Source organism: Mixophyes fleayi, chromosome 5 (assembly GCF_038048845.1).
Source record: "Mixophyes fleayi isolate aMixFle1 chromosome 5, aMixFle1.hap1, whole genome shotgun sequence".
NCBI classification, from domain to species: Eukaryota; Metazoa; Chordata; class Amphibia; order Anura; family Limnodynastidae; genus Mixophyes; species Mixophyes fleayi.
Genome location: NC_134406.1, coordinates 31,269,947 through 31,289,763, shown reverse-complemented (window position 1 = coordinate 31,289,763; position 19,817 = coordinate 31,269,947). Strand labels below are relative to the sequence as shown.

The 19,817-nt window shown below is 39.7% G+C and overlaps 1 protein-coding gene across 1 annotated transcript in view; it reads left to right on the top strand.

Annotated features, from left to right (window-relative positions):
* C5H10orf67 (chromosome 5 C10orf67 homolog) overlaps positions 1 to 19,817 on the top strand; it is a 93,082-nt gene that overhangs the window by 63,516 nt on the left and 9,749 nt on the right. Inside the window, exons 13-15 of the mRNA XM_075211228.1 lie at positions 9,427 to 9,514; positions 11,893 to 11,958; positions 12,048 to 12,144. Of these exons, the coding sequence (XP_075067329.1) occupies positions 9,427 to 9,514; positions 11,893 to 11,958; positions 12,048 to 12,144 (251 nt within the window). The remainder of the gene's footprint in view (positions 1 to 9,426; positions 9,515 to 11,892; positions 11,959 to 12,047; positions 12,145 to 19,817) is intronic.

Sequence of the window (19,817 nt, the reverse complement as noted above, 5' to 3'; positions counted from 1 at the left end):
GTATACCCTTTTGAGTCAGAAAATGAAAAGCATAGACATAGTTACTGACACCTTAGACATAATATTCGGTAGCATAGACTTTAGTATAAATAACTGCAATCAGCCGCTTCTTATAGTCCTGGATGAGCTTTCTGCACCTCTCTACTGGCAGCTTGGACCACTCCTCTTGTGCAAACTGCTGCAGTTCTCCCAATTGTGAAGGTTCCGTCTCCCAACTGCTGTTGTCGGATCTCTCCACAGGTGATCTATGGGATTTACATCTGGACTCATTGCTGGTCACTTCAGAAGAGTCCAGCGTCTTGTCTTGAACCATTCCTGAGAGCTTTGTGAGTTTGGGGTCATTGTCCTGCTGGAAGCCCCATGACATTCAACAGAGACCCAGCTTTCTGACACAGGGTTCCACATTGTCCTCCAAAATGACCTGATAATCTCCAGGTTTCATGATACCATGCACAAGGGGTAAATGCATCAAATGGTTACAATCCTCCGCAAATTGCCATCAATTCCCGTCGGTTTAGGGCTCCAAACCACTGTATTTACTATAGATCAGTCCGGGTGCTTCTGTTTCCTCCCACACTCCAAAAACATACTTGTAGGTTAAATGACCCTAGTCTCTCTTGGTCTGTGTGTATGTTAGGGAATTTAGACTGTAAGCTCCAATGGGGCAGGGACTGATATGAGTGAGGTCTCTGTACAGCGCTGCAGAATAAGTGGCGCCATATAAATACGAGTGCCAGGAACCAAGGTTTTCCCAGCAGAACATTGCCCATAGCATCACACTGCCTCCACCGGCTTGCCTTCTCCTAGTGCGTCCTGGTGCTATCCCTTCCCCAGGTAAACCACGCACACACGCAGCGTTAATACTTCTTTGTCCTATAAGTAGTGCTGTACTGCCTAATTATTAAGAGGTAATGCCTAATGATCATTTGTTTATGTGATGCATGCATTTTTTTTCTTTGACCCTACACTTTATATTCTGTTGTGTTTATTTAAGGATGTTATCATGTTATCAACTAATCCTTGGTTTAATAGTTCTGTCTCACCCTTAAAGGGTTTCCCCACCACAGCTTTAATTTGGCTTGTTAGTACACCCCACAACGTTTACTAAATACAGTGTTTTATCTTTATGGCTTCCTTCTGTAAATTTTAATCCTCTTTAGATTATCCATCTTTTTTTTTTTTTTTAAGTTTTATTTTGGAAGGTCAAAAAAAACAACAGCAAAAGAATAAACGATTGACATAGTGAATCCAATTATCCAGCAGATTATCCATCTTTTAACACGGTCAGAAACAGGTTAAGAAACACACAGTGCTCTGCTGTAACACAATTATGTCTAATAACTAATGTTACATAAACCAGCAAATCTGCACTAAGACCATCCCAACCAAACACACATTTGCTATCGTTGCCAATGTTGCACTAGATTTATGTAGCATTATTGTTTTTGACCCACTTACTTCTATTCACATTTTTTTACTTTTCTTTTTATATTTTTTTTTTTAATGTTTTCAAACCACCTTACAAATAAGAGTGTCTATGTCTGTATGACACAGTTCTGGCCTTACCACGTGATGCGGGAATGTTTGGTCATCCAGCTAATATATAGGATACCCAGCGTATGTGTGAAAAACAACATGTTTAAGGGTGAATTTGTTCAAAACTATTGTAGGAGCAAATCACTCAGAGCTTTCTTCAGATTAGCTGAGAAATGATTGACTAATTATAATAGTGTGGTTGGCCTGATGCGACTGCTAGTTAGCTACAATTGTATCCTTGTGGTATGGCATCAGCAAGTAAGAGAGAACAAAGATAAGTAAAGACAGGTTTATGATTTGTGGCCGGCATGTGATAAGCCAGAGGATGCCTGTTGTCCTTTATCTGCCTCGTTTCATAAGCTCCCCATTTGCCTGTTTGCGTTTTGAGTCATATTTTCCCTTTCACTATCTTTTTTACTTTTATTAAACAATGTTTAACTGAGTCAACCCAGGGATGCCATTTCTGAAATAAATGAACTCTTCTTTTTTTTGTTTAAAGGTTCCGCATTTTGTCATGCTGCCCTCACGCTCTCTTCCATCCTATGAAATACGACACATGTTTTTTTAATGTTTATGTTAATGTTTAGCCAATGTGACAAAAATCCCCTGTGCTTTATCTTAGACTCTCTTATAACGCTTATTATACATGTTCTTGGAGGTGTACATGGAAACAGCACCTTATGCTGGGTACACACTACATGGTTTACAGACGGTTATTGGGCCAATCAAACGGCCGCTCGGACCTATGTCACATTAGTGTGTACACTCCAGCGGTGAACGTTATCGTTCCAAAGCAAATTGTATCATTCTATTTGATTTTTAAACCAAACGAAATATCTTGTTCAGCGATGGACAACATTGTTCCAATTCTGCAGTGTGTATGCAGGGGCGCACGCAGGGGGGGTTTCTGGTTCTCCATAAACCCCTTCCCTCCGCAAAGAACAGTGTCCCTCCATAGCGGCACTGTACTATACAGCAGCCGCGGTGCTGTATTGTAGTACAATACTGCATTGCCGCGGACGCTTCTTTGACAGATGCCGCTGCTGCTGTTCAGTGCAGTGCCGCCGAATTGAAGCTGCGGCAGCTCTCTCTATATGTTTAAAAATCCCGCGTGCGCCGCTGGTATGCACTCATGACTGGCAGTGTCCATAGATCTCTACCACTCCTATAGAAATGCTCTGGACACTACTAAACAAACCTACTTCCAATCTCTCATCTATGCTCAGGCTTCTAACCCCAAACGCCTCTTTAACACATTTAACTCTCTTCTGAATCCTCCTGCTCCAAATCCTCCAACTAACATCAGTGCCCAGGCTCTTGCTTCCTATTTCAAGGACAAAATTGATAAGATCAGGCTTGAAATGGTATCTCCCTTGACAAGCAATCGGCTCAATTCCTTTGTAGCACCCTCTAACACTCTCTCTTCATTTGATCCCACAAATGAAGAGGAAGTTTCTACTCTCTTCTCATCTACCTACTCTACCTCCTGTCCTCTTGATCCCATTCCCTCACAAATTGGTATGTCCCTGTCTCCTGTGCTCATTTCCCCTCTAACTAAAATCTGTAATCTATCTCTTTCTACTGGTATTTTTCCATCACTATTCAAGCATGCAGTGATTACTCCCATTTAAAAAAACAGAATTCTGACCCTAACTCTCTCGTAAATTACCGCCCCATCTCCCACCTCCCATGCCCCTCCAAGCTTCTCGAGAGATTTCCCTACACACGCCTCACACACTTTCTTACAGCAAACAACCTATTGGATCCTCTTCAGTCAGGCTTTCGCTCTCAACACTCCACAGAGACTGCGCTGACCAAGGTTGTCAATGATTTGATCACAGCAAAAGACAACAACCATTCCTCTCTTCTAATTCTTCTGGATCTCTCTGCTGCATTTGACACTGTTGACCACTCTCTCCTCATACAAACGCTACAATCCCTAGGACTTGAAGGCACTGTCCTATCCTGGTTCTCATCCTACCTCTCTAATCGCTCTTTCAGTGTTAATTTCTCTGCATCCACCTCTGCTCCGCTTCCTTAAACCAGTTGGAGAACCACAAGGCTCAGTCCTAGGTCCTCTGCTATTCTCTATCTACACCACTTCTCTTAGAAAACTAATAAGCTCCTTTGGTTTTTAGTATCATCTCTATGCGGATGATACACAAATTTATCAATCCTCTCCTGATCTTTCACCATCTGTGTTGTCTCACGTTACTGACTGTCTTTCCGCCATTTCATCTTGGATGTCTTCTCGCCAACTCAAACTCAATTTCTCAAAAACTGAATTAATAATATTCCCACCCAAAAACAGAAGCTTCCTGCCTGACATTTCTATTTCTGTTGATAACATGACCATAAATCCCACCCCGCAAGCTGGTTGCCTAGGTGTAATCCTTGATTCACAACTTTCGTTTATTCCCCACATCAAATCTATATCTAAATCATTTTACATACACCTAAAGAACATTTTCAGAATACGCACATATCTGACACAAGACACCGCAAAAACATTAATACATGCACTCATCATCTCCCGCATCGACTATTGCAATTCCCTCCTTACTGGTCTTCCCAAAGTCAGACTTGAACCCCTACAATCTATTTTACACGCAGCGGCTAGATTGATTTTCCTTACAAACCATTATTCCTCTGCTGAGCCACTCTGTCAGTCTCTACATTGGCTGCCTGTATTTCAACGAATCCAATATAAAATTCTTCTACTAACATACAAGGCCATCAACAAAATTGCACCGACATACATTTCCTCACTTGTCTTGAAATATCTCCCTACTCGACACCTCCGTTCTGCACAAGATCTACGTCTCTCCTCCCCTCTCATCACATCCTCCCATTCTCGGTTACAGGATTTTTTCCGGGCTGCACCCACTTTGTGGAATTCCTTCCCACGCACAGTAAGATTTTCCTCTAGTCTTCAAACCTTCAAGCGTTCACTGAAAACCCACCTCTTCAGACAAGGTTATGATATTCCTCAACCATCAGCTTAATTTCCCTGGATTACCCTATTACCACCCTCTACACTGCTAACGCAAGACAACAACCCTCTGACCAACATTGCCACACACACAGCACACTCAATACTTTTACCTTTGCAGTCTAGCTGGTCCATTGTGCAATATGATGTAGCACATGCCCTTGTGTTTCTAACTCCCATTGTCCCATAGATTGTAACTTTGCGAGCAGGGTTCTCTTACCTCTCTGTCTGTATGTATTACCCAGTATTGTCTTATCAATGTTTGTTCCCAATTGTAAAGCGCTACGGAATTTGCTGGCGCTATATAAATAAATGATGATGATGATGGGTGTGCAGAGTGACAATGTTTTCAGCCGAGGGTGATGACAGATGCTGAGCACAGATCTGAAGGTAAATCGTGTAAAATAGTGTGTACATGTGAATCGACTGCTGATCGGGGATTTCTTTTTTTCTGTTGTTGGTAAAATCCTTAAAGATGTCGTATTGGGAGAAATTTTCTGTAGTGTGTACCCAGCCTTACACATATGCAGTCAAATTAGTTAAAGATATCTACTGCTTACATTTTAATTCATGTCTTCCAATTAATAATCTGATGAATTGCAGAGATTTATTAGGTTTTTTACCCACTGGCATCAAAACACATAAAAAAGCATATAACTAGGTGTGTGAATGGAACACATAATATGGGTGATGCAATTAAAAATAAAAGATAAAATAAAAATTGTGTGGAATTCTGTTCCAACACAAATCTAGAATAGGCCTACATCATTTCCCCCCCCCCCCCCCCTCCCAAAAACTTCTGGAAATCATTGGTGTACAGTCTGAATGCATAAACCATATACCCCACCCTCAGCACTCCTAAATAAAGATTTCTATCACTTTAAAATGCAATGGAATGATTCAGTCCTGTGGGTAAATGTATTAACCAGTGGTTTTTGCAAGTCGCTGAATATTGGCGACTTTGCAGGGCAAATTTAAAAACGGCAATGGCTTTCAAGGCAATATCGGTGACTTGCAAAAGATGCTGGTTAATATTTTTACCCCCAGGGAGTATATTTACTAAACTGTGGGTTTGAAAAAGATGGAAATGTTGTCTATAGGAACCAATCAGATTCTAGCTGTCATTTTGTGGAATGTACTAAATAAATGACAGCTAGAATCTGATTGGTTGCTATAGGCAACATCTCCATCTTTTTCAAACCCGCAGTTTAGTAAATATATCCCCAGTGGTGGATGTGTACTAAGTGTCATAGAGCACCCTATAGAAGAACAGGGCGCTCCTACTACGAAATGTTGATAACACTGGAAAAATATTTCTGTAAAGACAACATGCCAAAAAAAAAGTAACTCATAATTGAATGTAATATTTGTTTGATATTTTTGATGAAAGGTTTCTTATGAAGTCATATAATGAAATACATTTAACCAGAAACAAATTGCACATATTTGAGGGTTTTAGATTGCACCTGAGTTCACGTGTGCGCTCACATAAATGTGTGCCAGTCCACAGAGGTATGTGGTAGATCCTGTGCTTGTTGCAGACTCGCCCACCATACCTAGAGGTGTCTCTACCTCTGGCCCACCCTCCCCTCCACCCCATGCCTTAAAGTATAACGTTTATACAGGCAATTATGATTTGTAAAATAATGAGGATAAAATAACTGTATATATAATTCAGACTTATTTTCCAGATTGCTTCTAATGTAATTTGTACTGTGCCCTATGGAATACTGACTGGGGATGGAGCAGAAATCATTGTGGCATGAACTTTATGATAGGCCCAATTACCATTTTACTATGGGGCCCAGGACGTTTATAGTTACACTCCTGTCCACAAGGCTCTGTTCTCAGCCCTCTGCAGTTCTCAGATTCCCTGATCTGGCCTCCAGTACCACCGCAACGTTGATGCCACGTAAAGCTGCTACTCCTGCCATGACCTCATCACTTCTCTACTATCTCATGTGACCAATTGTCTCTCTGCTAGCTAAAGCTTATCGTCCCTCCAGCCAGAATCACCTCCTCCCCTCATCCAGTCTCTCACCCAGTCTCCTCTTCTTTTGGAATATTGCTAGAATACCCAACATGCAAATACAACTCTCTTCTTCTATTATCTCATCATCTTCTGCCTCAACTACTGCAGTCTCCTATCATCCCCCTAACGAAATCTGCCTCTGACCTGTGCCTTACCTCCTCTCTGCTCACCACATCTTAGGCTGGGTACACGCTACAGTTTTTTCACCCGATTATTGTGCCAATCACACGATAAACGACAGTCAGATATCGCATTAGTCTGTAACCTCCAATAATAATGTTTTATCGCTCCAAAGCACATTGTATCATTTCATTTGATGTTATAAACAGACTAAAATTCTCTATAAATGATGCATGGATATTGGGCAAATTCTGCAACGTGTACGCACTCACTACCAGCAGTGTAGGCAGATCTTCATAGAGTTTATAGAGTCACGATCTTTTCAGCAGATGAAGACCACAGATCTGAAGGTGCATCTTGTAAAACGTGTATAGTGTGTACACATGATTACACAGGAATGATTTTCAGGACTTTCAGTCTTTGATAAAATCGTTAAAGATATCGCATCGGGATGTACCTAGCTGTACTTACTCCTGCAACAACACTTCTCCCACCTGTGGGACTTCCCGTCCACGTCTGATCAGACTTTCCCCCAGGCATCAATTCTTTAAACAATCACCTTATATAGCCTACATTACTCCCACCTACAGTCATGGCCAAAAGTTTTGAGAATGACACAAGTATTGGTTTTCACAAAGTTTGCTGCTTCAGTGTTTTTAGACCTTTATGTCAGATGTTGCTATGGCATACTGTAAAATTACAAGAATTTCATAAGTGTCAAAGGCTTTTATTGACAATTACATTAAGTTTATGCAAAGAGTCAATATTTGCAGTGTTGACCCTTGTTTTTGAAGACCTCTGCAGTTTGCCCTGGGATGTTGTCAATCAACTTCTGGGTCACATACTGACTGATGGCCGCCCATTCTTGCCTAATCAATGCTTGGAGTTTGTCGGAATTTGTGGGTTTTAGTTTGTCCACCCCCCTCTTGAGGATTGACCACAAGTTCTCAATGGGATTAAGGTCTGGGGAGTTTCCTGGCCATCGACTCAAAATTTTGATATTTTGATCTACGAGCCGCTTAGTTATCACTTTTGCCCTATGGCAAGGTGCTCCGTCATGCTGGGGCATTGTTCATCACCAAACTGTTATTGGATGGTTGGGAGAAGTTGCTCTTGGAGGATGTTTGGGAACCATTCTTTATTCATGGCTGTGTTCTTAGGCAAAATTGTGAATGAGCCTGAGAAGCTGAAAAGCAACGCCACACATTAATGGTCTCAGGATGCTTTACTGTTTGCATGACACAGGACTGATGATAGCGCTCACCTTTCCTTCTCTGGACAAGCATTTTTCCAGATGCCCCAAACAACCTGAAAGGGGATTCATCTGAAAAAATGACTTTACCCCAGTCCTCAGCAGTCCAATCCCTGTACCTTTTGCAGAATATCAGTCTGTCACTGATTTTTTTTTTCTGGAGAGAAGTGGCTTCTTTGCTGGCCTTCCCGACACCAGGCCACCCTCCAAAAGTCTTCGCCTCACTATGCGTGCAGATGCAGTCACATCTGCCTGCTACCATTCCTGAGCAAGCTCTGCACTATTGATGCCCCGATCCCACAGCTGAATGAACTTTAGGAGACAGTCCTAGCACTTGCTGGACGTTCTTGGGCGCCCTGAAACCTTATTCACAACTTTTGAACTTCTCCTTGAAGTTCATGATGATTCGATAAATGGTTGATTTAGGTGTAATCTTACTAGTAGCAATATCCTTGCCTGTGAAGCACTTTTTGTGCAAAGCAATGATGACTGCACGTGTTTCCTGGCAGGTAACCATGGTTAACAGAGGGGAGATGATGATTTCAAGCACCACCCTCCTTTTTAAAGGTTCCAGTCTGTTATTCTAACTCAATCAGCATGACAGAGTGATCTCCAGCCTTGTCCTCACCAACACTCTCACCTGTATTAAAGAGAGAATCACTGACCTTCTGTCAGCTGTTCCTTTTGTGGCAGGGCTGAAATGCAGTGGAAATGTTGTTTTTGGGATAAAGTTCATTGTCAGGGCAAAGAGTGACTTGGAAGTTAATTGCAATTCATCTGATCACTCCATGACATTCTGGGGTATATGCAAATTGTCATCATAAAAAAATGAAAAGGCAGCAGATTTTGTGAAAAATAATATTTGTGTCCTTCTCAAAACTTTTGGCCATGACTGTACACTCCTCACATTGCTACATCATTGCTGACAACTCAATATCCACTCAAGTCAATCTCACTTCTGCCCTTTTCCCACTAGATGGTAAGCCCTCCATGCCCTTTGTTTTTATGGCTGCACTTATTTTATATACCATGTGTGTTCCTGTTTTTCGTGTTCACTGTGTTTTCCCTAGTTTCCATTGCGACAGAGCACTGTGGCATCTTATATCTTAATTAACAACAATAATTCTAATAATTCATACTTGCTCATTTAGAGATTTTTTTCTTTTTTAAAGCTCATTGGAAATTTTCACCATTATAGATCAGTAAATTATTAATTAATTAGAGTGTGGTTTCTAAACCGCTATTCTACCTAACATAGAGAAGAGAGAGGGAATGCAACAGATTAATCAGTATATTCAGAGCTGATTTTGGAAATGAACTAAAGTCCTTTTCTGAAATAAAATAATTGTATTTTGATGATATTAAATTACCCAAAAGACTTGTTGCTTCTTTAAGGCGTAATGGAAGGAATACTATCTATTAATTATTAACTATTTGTTAATGTGTGGTGCGCACTAATCTCTATATATGTGTATTTTATTTTTCATGATGAAGCTTTTATGCCATTAAAGACGAGATGTTTCTAAGGCAGTCTCTCCATCGTCAGGCTGTGAACCTACACAGAGTATCCGTCAGTTACTTGGTATGTATCAAATGTCCCGTCTATCACGGGGAGAGATCCACAGACTTTAAGCAATTTGAGCTTTATGTATTTTAATATGTGTGAAAATTGAGTTTGGGAGGTAAACCGTTTCTTCTATTGCATTATATTTATGATGTGTTGGCCTAGTTTACAGAAACTGCAATATTATTACTGATAGAGGCTTATAACCAAAATCTCAAGCTCACTCAGCATTGAGTCCCTTACTCCTCGCTTTTCACTGGTTGTCTCCTGTTAGTGCTGCCGATTCACCTTTGTGTTTTACGTTTTTCACAGTTGTTAGATAGCCCACATTAGGATTATATTATTTAAGTTCTATAGGCTATATGACACATCCCATAGTAATACCCCTCTCGGCATATATAAACCTAACCATTGTTGGTCAGTATAATGTTATCGCATTTGTTAATAATGCTATAGGATCTATATAATAGGAACACAATGTAAAAAATGGACTTAACTGAAGCCATGGCTTGTACTGCTTGATCTTTTGACAACCTTTCATGGGAGCAATGAACTACCTGCTGGGGCACACGGAGGATATTTAAAAGCGAGAGAGCTTCCGCGCCTGCGCAGCAGCTCCGTTTCGGCAGCACTGTACTATACGGCAGTCGCGGCGCTGTCAAAGAAGCGTCCGCGGTGGTGCTGTATAGTACAGTGCTGCTATGTAGGGCACTTTTTTAGCGGAGGGGTTTCTGGAGACCCAGAAACCCCCCCTGCGTGCGCCCCTGACCTGCATAAATTGCACAGTTACTCAAGAATACCAAACAAAAGTGTACCAATGTACTGAGAAAATCTATGAGGAAGTGTGGGCTCCTTGTAGTAGAAATGTATCTTTTAAACATATATAAATACATTAATGCTAAATTGCTAATAGACATAAAAAGATCTATTAAACCAAAAGAAATAACAGCTGCAATTGTTGGCTTGTGTGTCCTGTATGTATATCATGTGTAATAATGCTAGGATTATTTTAATAACATTGCAAAGAGTATTGATGTGTTCTAACCAGATATCATCATCATCATAATTTATTTATATAGCGCCACTAATTCTGCAGCGCTGTACAGAGAACTCATTCACATCAGTCCCTGCCCCATTGCAGCTTACAGTCTAAATTCCCTAATATAAACACACACTCCTCACACATAGACAGACAGACAGAGAGGGAGACAGAGACTAGGGTCAATTTTGATTGCAGCCAATTAACCTACCAGTATGTTTTTTTTGGAGTGTGGGAGGAAACCGGAGCACCCGGAGGAAACCCACGCAAACACAAGGAGAACATACAAACTCCACACAGATAAGGCCATGGCCGGGAATCGAACTCATGACCCCAGTGCTGTGAGGCAGAAGTGCTAACCACTAGGCCACTGTGCTGCCACAGATATCTGCATTTACCACTCTGGTATCTTGATATCGTTATGACAGATAATATCTGATAGTTGTTATAGGTCACAGTGTGTTCCACTTGGAATGTTTTATAATATAAGTCCATAAAGTGCATGCAGGACCTCAATTTGGAATATATATATATATATATATATATATATATATATATATATATATATATATATATATATATATATATATACACATACACACACACAGTAAATATATAGATGGATAGATAGAATTAGTCAAAGTGGGGGTGTTTAATTGGTATGTCAACTGTTGATTTTTAGCACAGCACCAAAGTGTGTCCCATGTCCCACCCCACTTCCAAGAAACAAAACCCAGATTTCTCACACTGTGATGGGTAAACTTGTTCTTGCACTACACCTTTAACCAGATCCTCTTACTGGATAAATTAATAAGCCCCAGTTTTTCAGCAGCATTCGACCTGCCTGAGCCTCCTCCACAGGGTACCAAGGAAAGGACCCAGTGACCATATTTCCCTGTTTAGCCCCTCTCCCAGTCAACAGCTAAATAGAACCCCGGTTGCCACGGACAAGAATAGAGCTGATCGCCAAGTACCTGAGAAGTGTAAAGCGTTTTCGGCCCCAGGGTTGGGTCTTTCTTGACAAACTTGATTGCTGTTCCTTTCTGGCTGGACTATATAGGGATTAATTGTGGACAGTGTACCTACTAACATTGTGGCTTGTGCCTGCACCTGTCGTAGTGCCTCCAGGTAATTAGGGCTAGTTGTTTTTTTTTTACCTATATTCATGGTGTCACACGGTTTGTTGCTTTTCCAGGTAGAAAGTTGCTAGCATTCATAGGGCGTACCATGATATACATTTTAAACGTGTATATTGCCCATTACGCTATACTGCCTAGCTGCCATTTTGAGACAATCTATAAAACATAACATTCTGTGTAACAATCCATATCATAACTCGTATTTATGTTACTTACAGACAGATGGTACTTTGGGAGCCGTCCCCCCAGAACTACCAGTGCGGAATAATTCCTACTTTCCTTTGGTACGTATATACTTTTATATCTCTCCTGTTTGTCAGTGAAATGTAAAGATATATTAGAGTATTCCCATTCACTTAACTCTTCTCTTCAGCCCCAAATAGGAGCAAAGCCACCTCCCGCGATGCAAATGTCCGACCTTCCTGCTAACTTCATGGGGGCTTCCGAACAAGATACATTCACTGAGGATGGTGAGGGTTAAACAACACTTTATCTGCACATTTTCTGTATATGTTTTATACATTCATAGCTGAGTTTCTGTAGTTGGAGATTGATTTGCACTTCAGCTTACTTTCACAGAGTGAATTTATAGGATATGTAAGTGTCCTCCATAGTGTAATGTTTTCTTTACAGATTGGGTAAATAGTGAGGTTAATTTACAGTGAGGAAACATAGTGCATGGACATTGTGAACAAAGTGGCTCAGTGGTTAGCACTTCTGCCTCACAGCACTGGGGTCACGAGTTCAATTCCCGACATGACCTTATCTGTGTGGAGTTTGTATGATCTCCCTGTGTTTGTGTGGGTTTCCTCCAGGTGCTGTGTTCTGTACAGCACTACGGAATTTGTGCTGCTCTGTAAATATATGATGATTATCACACACAACTAATAGCGCGCCCCCTACTGTAAATTATTACACCTTGAAGCCGTGCCTCTAATTAATCACCGAACTTGGTGGCTTCTAGTAGCCTTAACTTAGAGTAGGTGGGTACATTAGTCCATATACATAAATATAATTACTATGTCTAAGGTGCATACTGATTGTTATAAGCAGAAATTGGCCTTGGCTTATAGCTAAACCGGCCTCTTTACAAGCCTGCAGTAGCTGATTGGTTCTCCCACGTAGCACCTCCCATGAGCAGCTCTTCAGGTCCACAGCATTATTATATTAAGAATAAAATAGAGCATGGCAGCTAGATGTCGACATGTGCATACAAGTCTGTGGATACATAATAATGTAAAGGGCAGGACAGGTGCCAAAAGAACTTGAGTGCTGCATGTAATATTTTGTCCTTTGATTTTATGTCTTCCTTATGTTTATAAAATATAAATTAGTGACATGTGCTATCAATTGGTAGTGAGCAGATGATACCGCACGGCTCGTTTTGTCGCAGCTATGCTTTTTGATAAAAATAGGTTTACCTACAAAAGTATCATTCATCTAGAGTGTGAGAAGAGGCCTTAAACATGTGTCACAAAGTAGTTTAATGTATCAATTATCTCATAGAAGGTCCAGGCCTAAGGTCGCAATAATATTTCAAACATACATAGAGTTTTTATGCCATCAAGTCCCCCACTGTAGACTGTAGATGGGCGAATAATTGATTCGCTATTGAGTAACTGTTTGATCACTGAATGTTGGGATGTCTGTAGATAAAGTTGATCCATTGGGTGTTTGTTATCATCATCATCATCACCATTTATTTATATAGCGCCACTGATTCCGCAGCGCTGTACAGAGATCTCATTCATATCAGTCCCTGCCCCATTGGAGCTTACAGTCTAAATTCCCCAATATACACACACACACAGACACAGATACACACCCACAGACAGAGAGAGAGAGAGAGACTAGGGTCAATTTTGATAGCAGCCAATTAACCTACTAGTAGGTTTTTTTGGAGTGGGAGGAAACTGGAGCACCCGGAGGAAACCCAAGCAAACACGGGGAGAACATACAAACTCCTCACAGGTGCAATACTCCAGAAGAATAATCCAGCAACATTAGAAGTGGATCCTACTGCAGCTACCCCGGTAATGTGATTGACAGGTTACTCACCTGAGTATGGTGATTATTAGGTCTTTCAGGTGTCTGAATCACTTCAGTAATTTGTATTGATCTTTTGTGAGTAGTACTCGAGGAGAAAAAAGGCCACAATAAAAAAAAAAATCACAATATTAAAAGAAAATTGAACTCACAATTAATGTATCTCAAGGAGATTGTTCAATATCATAGGAAAGGTATAATTGTCATCTCCAAATGAAAGGTTCAGATTCTTACTCAGTAGTGAAAGTGATGTTTATAGAATTCCATCCCACCATAGATCCCAATAGATCCAATGACTGTGTTTGTGTTCTCAGTGGTGAAAGTGGTGTTTATAGAATTCTATTCACCATAGGCACCATGATTGTGTTTGTGTTCTTCTGTTGGCTCCAATATTCCAGCCCTTATGGGCCTTGGATAATAACAGTGCTTGCAGCTATTCTAGCAGTGATTGTGTGGTAAGAGAGGATACCATGAAAGGGCCACCTACCCGCACTTCTATCTGGTATGAGACATCTTTAGGCTAACATCTCTGCTTGACTTGAGCTTTTAATTAATGGTCCATTAACAGGACGTAAACCAGATTGATTTGGTTCCTGGCCCCACAATCACCAGTACACAGTGTATAAATGCAGTGCTGTGTTCTCTGAACAGAATGTGGCACACTTCTGCATTGAATATAGAGCAATATGTTGGCATCAACATTATGCTGTTGTGGAATCCCTCATTTGTATGGCGGTCCAGCATGGTGATTATTTGACCCAGATTAGATCCATATATGGCTCTAATACCATCTTACATATCAGCCCTGATTACAGAAGTAATACTGCTGACTAAAAACAAGGGTATCACAGTCTTCTAGGACTCATCAACCTTGTTAAAAACAAATAAATAAAAAAAAAAGATGAAAAAAGAAAACAAATGTGACAAAATAAAAAAGTGAAAATTACTGTAACAACGGTAATACTGTGCGGGCTGCGTTATTCCTAGAATAGTGCGGCCCAATTGAATTTCCCCCATAGAGTCAGGAGAACTAGCAAATAGGGGAAATTAACTGAATGTATAAAAATAAATCACACAACTAAAAGAAATCCAAGTCTATCCCAAAAAGGAAATCAATATACAATAAAACATAAAACAATAACTAAAAAAATTAAGCAATTTCCCATTAAACGGGCTCGTCACAAATACATTAATATTGGTTTTAAAGTGTAAATCATCCAGGCAAGAATGGGTTAAATTGTTTGTTTGTTTGTTTATTAACCTAAATGTGTCACAAATTTTGCAAGTGGTTTAAATTGATTAGTATATATATAATTCTTGACCCTGAATATACCTAGAGCATTGCAACAAATTGGCGCACTATGATCCTTGTGTCTGCAAACCAGCTTTAATTATAATTTCTCTTCTGCTTCACTAAGCGATTTCCTCCCTACGGTAACACCCTGTAATACAGATGATTGGGGTTTTCTGTTGGCGGCATCATTGAGGGCTCTAGAGATTATGCAAATAAGGTTATATTTATGTCTGAAAATATGGTCCCTTTGTATTGTCTATAATCCCAGTGCAGGAGGGAGATAGACAACAATTTTATCTTTATCTACTGTACATGTAAACAATTGTTTCTGACACAATTCAGTTACACAAAGTCTCTTTATTACAAAATGTTATTCTGACACTTTCTAGCCTTTCTAATTTGGTTACTGTGTGTTTAATCTGTCTGAGTAGCTTGGTGTATCTTCTTCTGAGAAATGAAGATCATGGAATGTATTAGCCTGGATTGGCCAGTTTTTATGATCAAAAATAAACCCCAAATTATACATTTACCTGGTAAATTATGACGTTCACAAAGAAAAGTAAAAAAAATAATACATTATTTGAATAGAAAATATAATTTAGACATCTCTATTCCACCTTTATCTGATGATAAAGTCAGATTTTATATGCTCAGATTTGTTAAGGTATAATAGAAACCTGACTCAATTTTATCTCCATCATCATATGTGCATGTTAGGTGTTAGGAACCTGCACCTCTGGATCTATCACTGCATGTGTATATTCATCATCGGATACAGAGATGCAGGATACTATCACTGCATGTGTATATTCATCATCAGATACATAGATGCAGGATCCTATCACTTCATGTGTATATTCATCTTTAGATACAGAGGTGCAGGATACTATCACTGTATGTGTATATTCATCATCAGATACAGAAATGCAGGATACTATCACTGTATGTGTATATTCATCATCGGATACAGAGGTGCAGGATACTATCACTGCATGTGTATATTCATCATCAGATACAGAGATGCAGGATACTATCACTGCATGTGTATATTCATCATCAGATACAGAGATACAGGATCCTATCACTGCATGTGTATATTCATCATCAGATACAGAGATGCAGGATACTATCACTGTATGTGTATATTCATCATCAGATACAGAGATACAGGATACTATCACTGCATGTGTATATTCATCATCAGATACAGAGATGCAGGATCCTATCACTGCATGTGTATATTCATCATCAGATACAGAGATACAGGATCCTATCACTGCATGTGTATATTCATCATCAGATACAGAGGTGCAGGATACTATCACTGTATGTGTATATTCATCATCAGATACAGAGATACAGGATACTATCACTGCATGTGTATATTCATCATCAGATACAGAGATGCAGGATCCTATCACTGCATGTGTATATTCATCATCAGATACAGAGATACAGGATCCTATCACTGCATGTGTATATTCATCATCAGATACAGAGGTGCAGGATACTATCACTGTATGTGTATATTCATAATCGGATACAGAGATGCAGGATCCTATCACTGCATGTGTATATTCATCATCAGATACAGAGATACAGGATCCTCACTGCATGTGTATATTCATCATCAGATACAGAGGTGCAGGATACTATCACTGTATGTGTATATTCATCATCAGATACAGGATACTATCACTGTATGTGTATATTCATCATCAGATACAGAGGTGCAGGATTCTATCACTGCATGTGTATATTCATCATCAGATACAGAAATGCAGGATCCTATCACTGCATGTGTATATTCATCATCAGATACAGAGGTGCAGGATACTATCACTGCATGTGTATATTCATCATCAGATACAGAGATGCAGGATACCATCACTGCATGTGTATATTCATCATCGGATACATAGATGCAGGATCCTATCACTTCATGTGTATATTCATCATCGGATACATAGATGCAGGATCCTATCACTTCATGTGTATATTCATCATCGGATACATAGATGCAGGATCCTATCACTTCATGTGTATATTCATCTTTAGATACAGAGGTGCAGGATACTATCACTGTATGTGTATATTCATCATCAGATACAGAGGTGCAGGATCCTATCACTGTATTTGTATATTCATCATCGGATACAGAGATGCAGGATCCTATCACTGCATGTGTATATTCATCATCGGATACAGAGATGCAGGATCCTATCACTGCATGTGTATATTCATCATCAGATACAGAGGTGCAGGATACTATCACTGCATGTATATATTCATCATCAGATACAGAGGTGCAGGATACTATCACTGTATGTGTATATTCATCATCGGATACAGAGATGCAGGATCCTATCACTGCATGTGTATATTCATCATCAGATACAGAGATACAGGATCCTCACTGCATGTGTATATTCATCATCAGATACAGAGGTGCAGGATACTATCACTGCATGTGTATATTCATCAGCGGATACAGAGGTGCAGGATCCTATCGCTGCATGTGTATATTCATCATCAGATACAGAGGTGCAGGATACTATCACTGCATGTGTATATTCATCATCAGATACAGAGATACAGGATCCTATCACTGCATGTGTATATTCATCATCAGATACAGAGGTGCAGGATACTATCACAGCATGTGTATATTCATCATCAGATACAGAGGTGCAGGATCCTATCACTGTATGTGTATATTCATCATCAGATACAGAGATGCAGGATACTATTACTGCATGTGTATATTCATCATCAGATACAGAGATGCGGGATCCTATCACTGCATGTGTATATTCATCATCGGATACAGAGGTGCAGGATCCTATCACTGCATGTGTATATTCATCATCAGATACAGAGGTGCAGGATACTATCACTGCATGTGTATATTCATCATCAGATACAGAGATGCAGGATACTATCACTGCATGTGTATATTCATCATTAGATACAGAGGTGCAGGATACTATCACTGCATGTGTATATTCATCATCGGATACAGAGATGCAGGATCCTATCACTGCATGTGTATATTCATCATCAGATACAGAGATGCAGGATACTATCACTGCATGTGTATATTCATCATCGGATACAGAGGTGCAGGATCCTATCGCTGCATGTGTATATTCATCATCAGATACAGAGATGCAGAATCTTGTACCCGGTTGTTGGGCTTGGCACCTGTCATCCAGAACAGCCAGAATTGCAATCTGAAGACAAGTTAGTTTATTTACTGTTTAGCCCAAACTAGTAATTCTAACCAAGTACATACCTAGAGACTGGCCTTATAGAAATCCCTTCTGCAGGACAGAAGTTGCACTATGACTGTTTAACAAGCTTCACTTGGTTCTATATACACAAGAAGACCTTTCTCACAGTCCTGTAATTTGGAGCTATTGACATAGTAATCATTAAAACCCTTCTTAATGAGCAGAAAAGACAGGAATTCTGAAGATAAAGCCCTTAAGGTAACAGGGATCCTTTACCTGCTTGTTAGCAGAAGAAAGCTCAAACAGCAGTATCTGATGCACAGAAGTCACACATATTATCCACGTAGATTACATTGTTTTCCCTTTCTTAACACATTCCCCTGATAATATATCTGTCTGTCTGGTGGGGGCGAGGACTTCACCAGTGCTCACGCTTCACTATTATATCACTAAATATATATATATATTTTTTTTTTAAAGCATTAATATAACAGTGGTGGGAATAAAATAAGGAATACTTCATCATTTTCAGACCTCATGGGGGGAATTCATTTCCCCCCAAATTTGCACGGTGTTAAAACTATTACTGGTATTACGGTAGTCTTAACCCGGCTTTCTGCTCGCAGCAAATGCTGGCATTGAAACTACCGTAATAACTGTAATAAAGCGCATTATTACTGTACTAATGGTAATAATGCGCATGCCGCGTTACTTTTACCCGTAACGCGCCCAATTGAATCCCCACCCCCATTAGTGTAAGCTGAATTTTAATTTTAAAGTGTACCGGTTGATGTTCACAACGGGCAGCTATTTTGTCAGTGTTCTGAGAATGCAGCCTATCGGTTCACTAGGAATGGTAGATGGTCCTGTTTACAAAGCACTGCAAGAAAAACTATTGAGGTAGAAATAGTTATATATAGGATTTCCCTAAGGACATATCACAGGAGCAAAAATGAACTTGTCATTTTGCAAAGGATATAATTCATCCGTCTTCAGATATATCTAACTCAGATGTATCTTTATCTAAACCAGATAATTAACTGAACCCACTTGCTAAGCTGTATCCCTAGTTGAAAGAAGAGTATGATAGTGCATGACAAAATAAATAGCTTTTATATTAATATTGGTTGTATCTGTTATTAAATTTCCTTTTGGGATAACTGGCTCATCTGTATACTTCTGTGAGGGGATCTACTAAACATGTTGGAGATTCACTGCATTAAAGAAGAACTTAAATTCGTTCCAGAGTGGTGACCCCTCATAATCTGGGGGTCATTGTCTCCTGACTCTATTGCTCCTTGTCTGTACAACCTTTGGAAAGATGACCTGTGTCTTGTTGTGCAACATTATTATTATTTTTTTAAATAGCTATTGTATTTCTGTACAGTTACATCAATATGTAATTGAAGAACACAATTTATATTCCAGTCATTTCCAATCTGATCATTGTAAATCCGTTTAGCAATCACAAAATGAGTTATTGTTCCACGCACATTACAATTTTAATTTAGCAGATTAGAAAAACATTTTTTGTGCAGGTGCTTCGTAAGAAAGTTGTAGAATTGTTAGA